This window comes from Leiobunum rupestre, chromosome 4, assembly GCF_980474605.1.
Source record: "Leiobunum rupestre chromosome 4, qqLeiRupe1.1.hap1, whole genome shotgun sequence".
Classification (NCBI taxonomy): Eukaryota; Metazoa; Arthropoda; class Arachnida; order Opiliones; family Sclerosomatidae; genus Leiobunum; species Leiobunum rupestre.
Window position 1 is genome coordinate 14,626,730 of NC_143387.1, and position 1,471 is coordinate 14,628,200.

Here is a 1,471-nt window from a genome sequence, read left to right on the forward strand (position 1 = left end):
GTAACCCGGATGGTAGGGGAGGGTCATTCTGTGGGAAACTGGTTTCTTCAGAGAAAGTAGTGTAGTTGAATTACTTAACCTCTGTTTATTTTGGTATTTATTTTTCGCTCTATCGATGATGTCCGGGTTAAACCCTCTGTCGACCGCGATTTGTTTTAAGTATTCAAGTTCTCTGTTGATGGTTTCGTTTGAGTTGCATATATTATATGCCCTGAAGACGAAAGATTAGAACGTGGAAGTTTTCTGGCTTCTAGGGTGTGCCGAGGTATAATGAGCTGGAACGCATACCGAGAAGGGTTTCCTGAACACTGCTAATGATATTTTGTTGTCAATTATTGTTGCTTCCGTGTCTAAAAACGGGATGGATTTTCGATTGTTCGTGCCATATTCTACTGTAAATTCTATATAAGGGTTGAAATTATTGAGGTCATATAGGACCCGACGCACATTTTGGTTAGATTAAGGATTTCCTTAATCTAACCAAAATGTGCGTCGGTTCACTACATTTCATTTTTGATGGCCTTTACTATAAACAAATCCAAGGCTTAGCGATGGGGTCGCCCCTATCTCCTATCCTATGTGAAATCTTCATGATGGAATTAGAAGTGAATTTCTTCAATACACTCTATATAGACCTACGATTATGGCTGAGATATGTTGACGACACTTTCGTTATTTGGTCGGGCAATCAAATCGATTTTGAAAAATTCCTAGATGACCACAATAATTTCAACCCTTATATAGAATTTACAGTAGAATATTCCACGAACAATCGAAAATCCATCCCGTTTTTAGACACGGAAGCAACTATAATTGACAACAAAATATCATTAGCAGTGTTCAGGAAACCCTTCAAGGTATGCGTTCCACCTCATTATACCTCGGCACACCCTAGAAGCCAGAAGACTTCCACGTTCTACTCTTTCGTCTTCAGGGCATATAATATATGCAACTCAAACGAAACCATCAACAGAGAACTTGACTACTTAAAACAAATCGCGGTCGACAGAGGGTTTAACCCGGACATCATCGATAGAGCGAAAAATAAATACCAAAATAAACAGAGGTTAAGTAATTCAACTACACTACTTTCTCTGAAGAAACCAGTTTCCCACAGAATGACCCTCCCCTACCATCCGGGTTACTCTTCAGCCATAAGCAACGTCATCACCAGGGAAAGAGACTGGGGGAATAGCAATCAATCCACAGAATAAGACCAGTAGTTGGTTCACGAATCTAAAGGACCATCGGGAAACGCTGGATTTCCCGGGTGTCTATAAAATCACGTGTGATTGCTCAAAATGCTACGTAGGTCAAACCCAACGACGCCTAGCGACGAGAATCGATGAACATGTCAAGGATGTGATTCACCAAAAAACCGGTTTCTCCAACTACCTCCGTGAAGGCTAACATCCAAAAATTTTAGGATTGTTTTGTTCTCCCTACTATGTCGCCTAAGCTCACCCAAGAA

General features: G+C 40.7%; 1 protein-coding gene across 1 annotated transcript; it reads left to right on the top strand.

Moving 5' to 3' along the window:
* Window positions 1-551: 551 nt before the first annotated feature.
* LOC149946443 (uncharacterized) lies at window positions 552-1,214 on the top strand. The gene has a single exon (XM_090170758.1). It carries the CDS (start codon window positions 552-554, stop codon window positions 1,212-1,214), a length of 663 nt encoding a protein of 220 aa, XP_090026884.1.
* The last annotated feature ends 257 nt before the right edge of the window (window positions 1,215-1,471 follow it).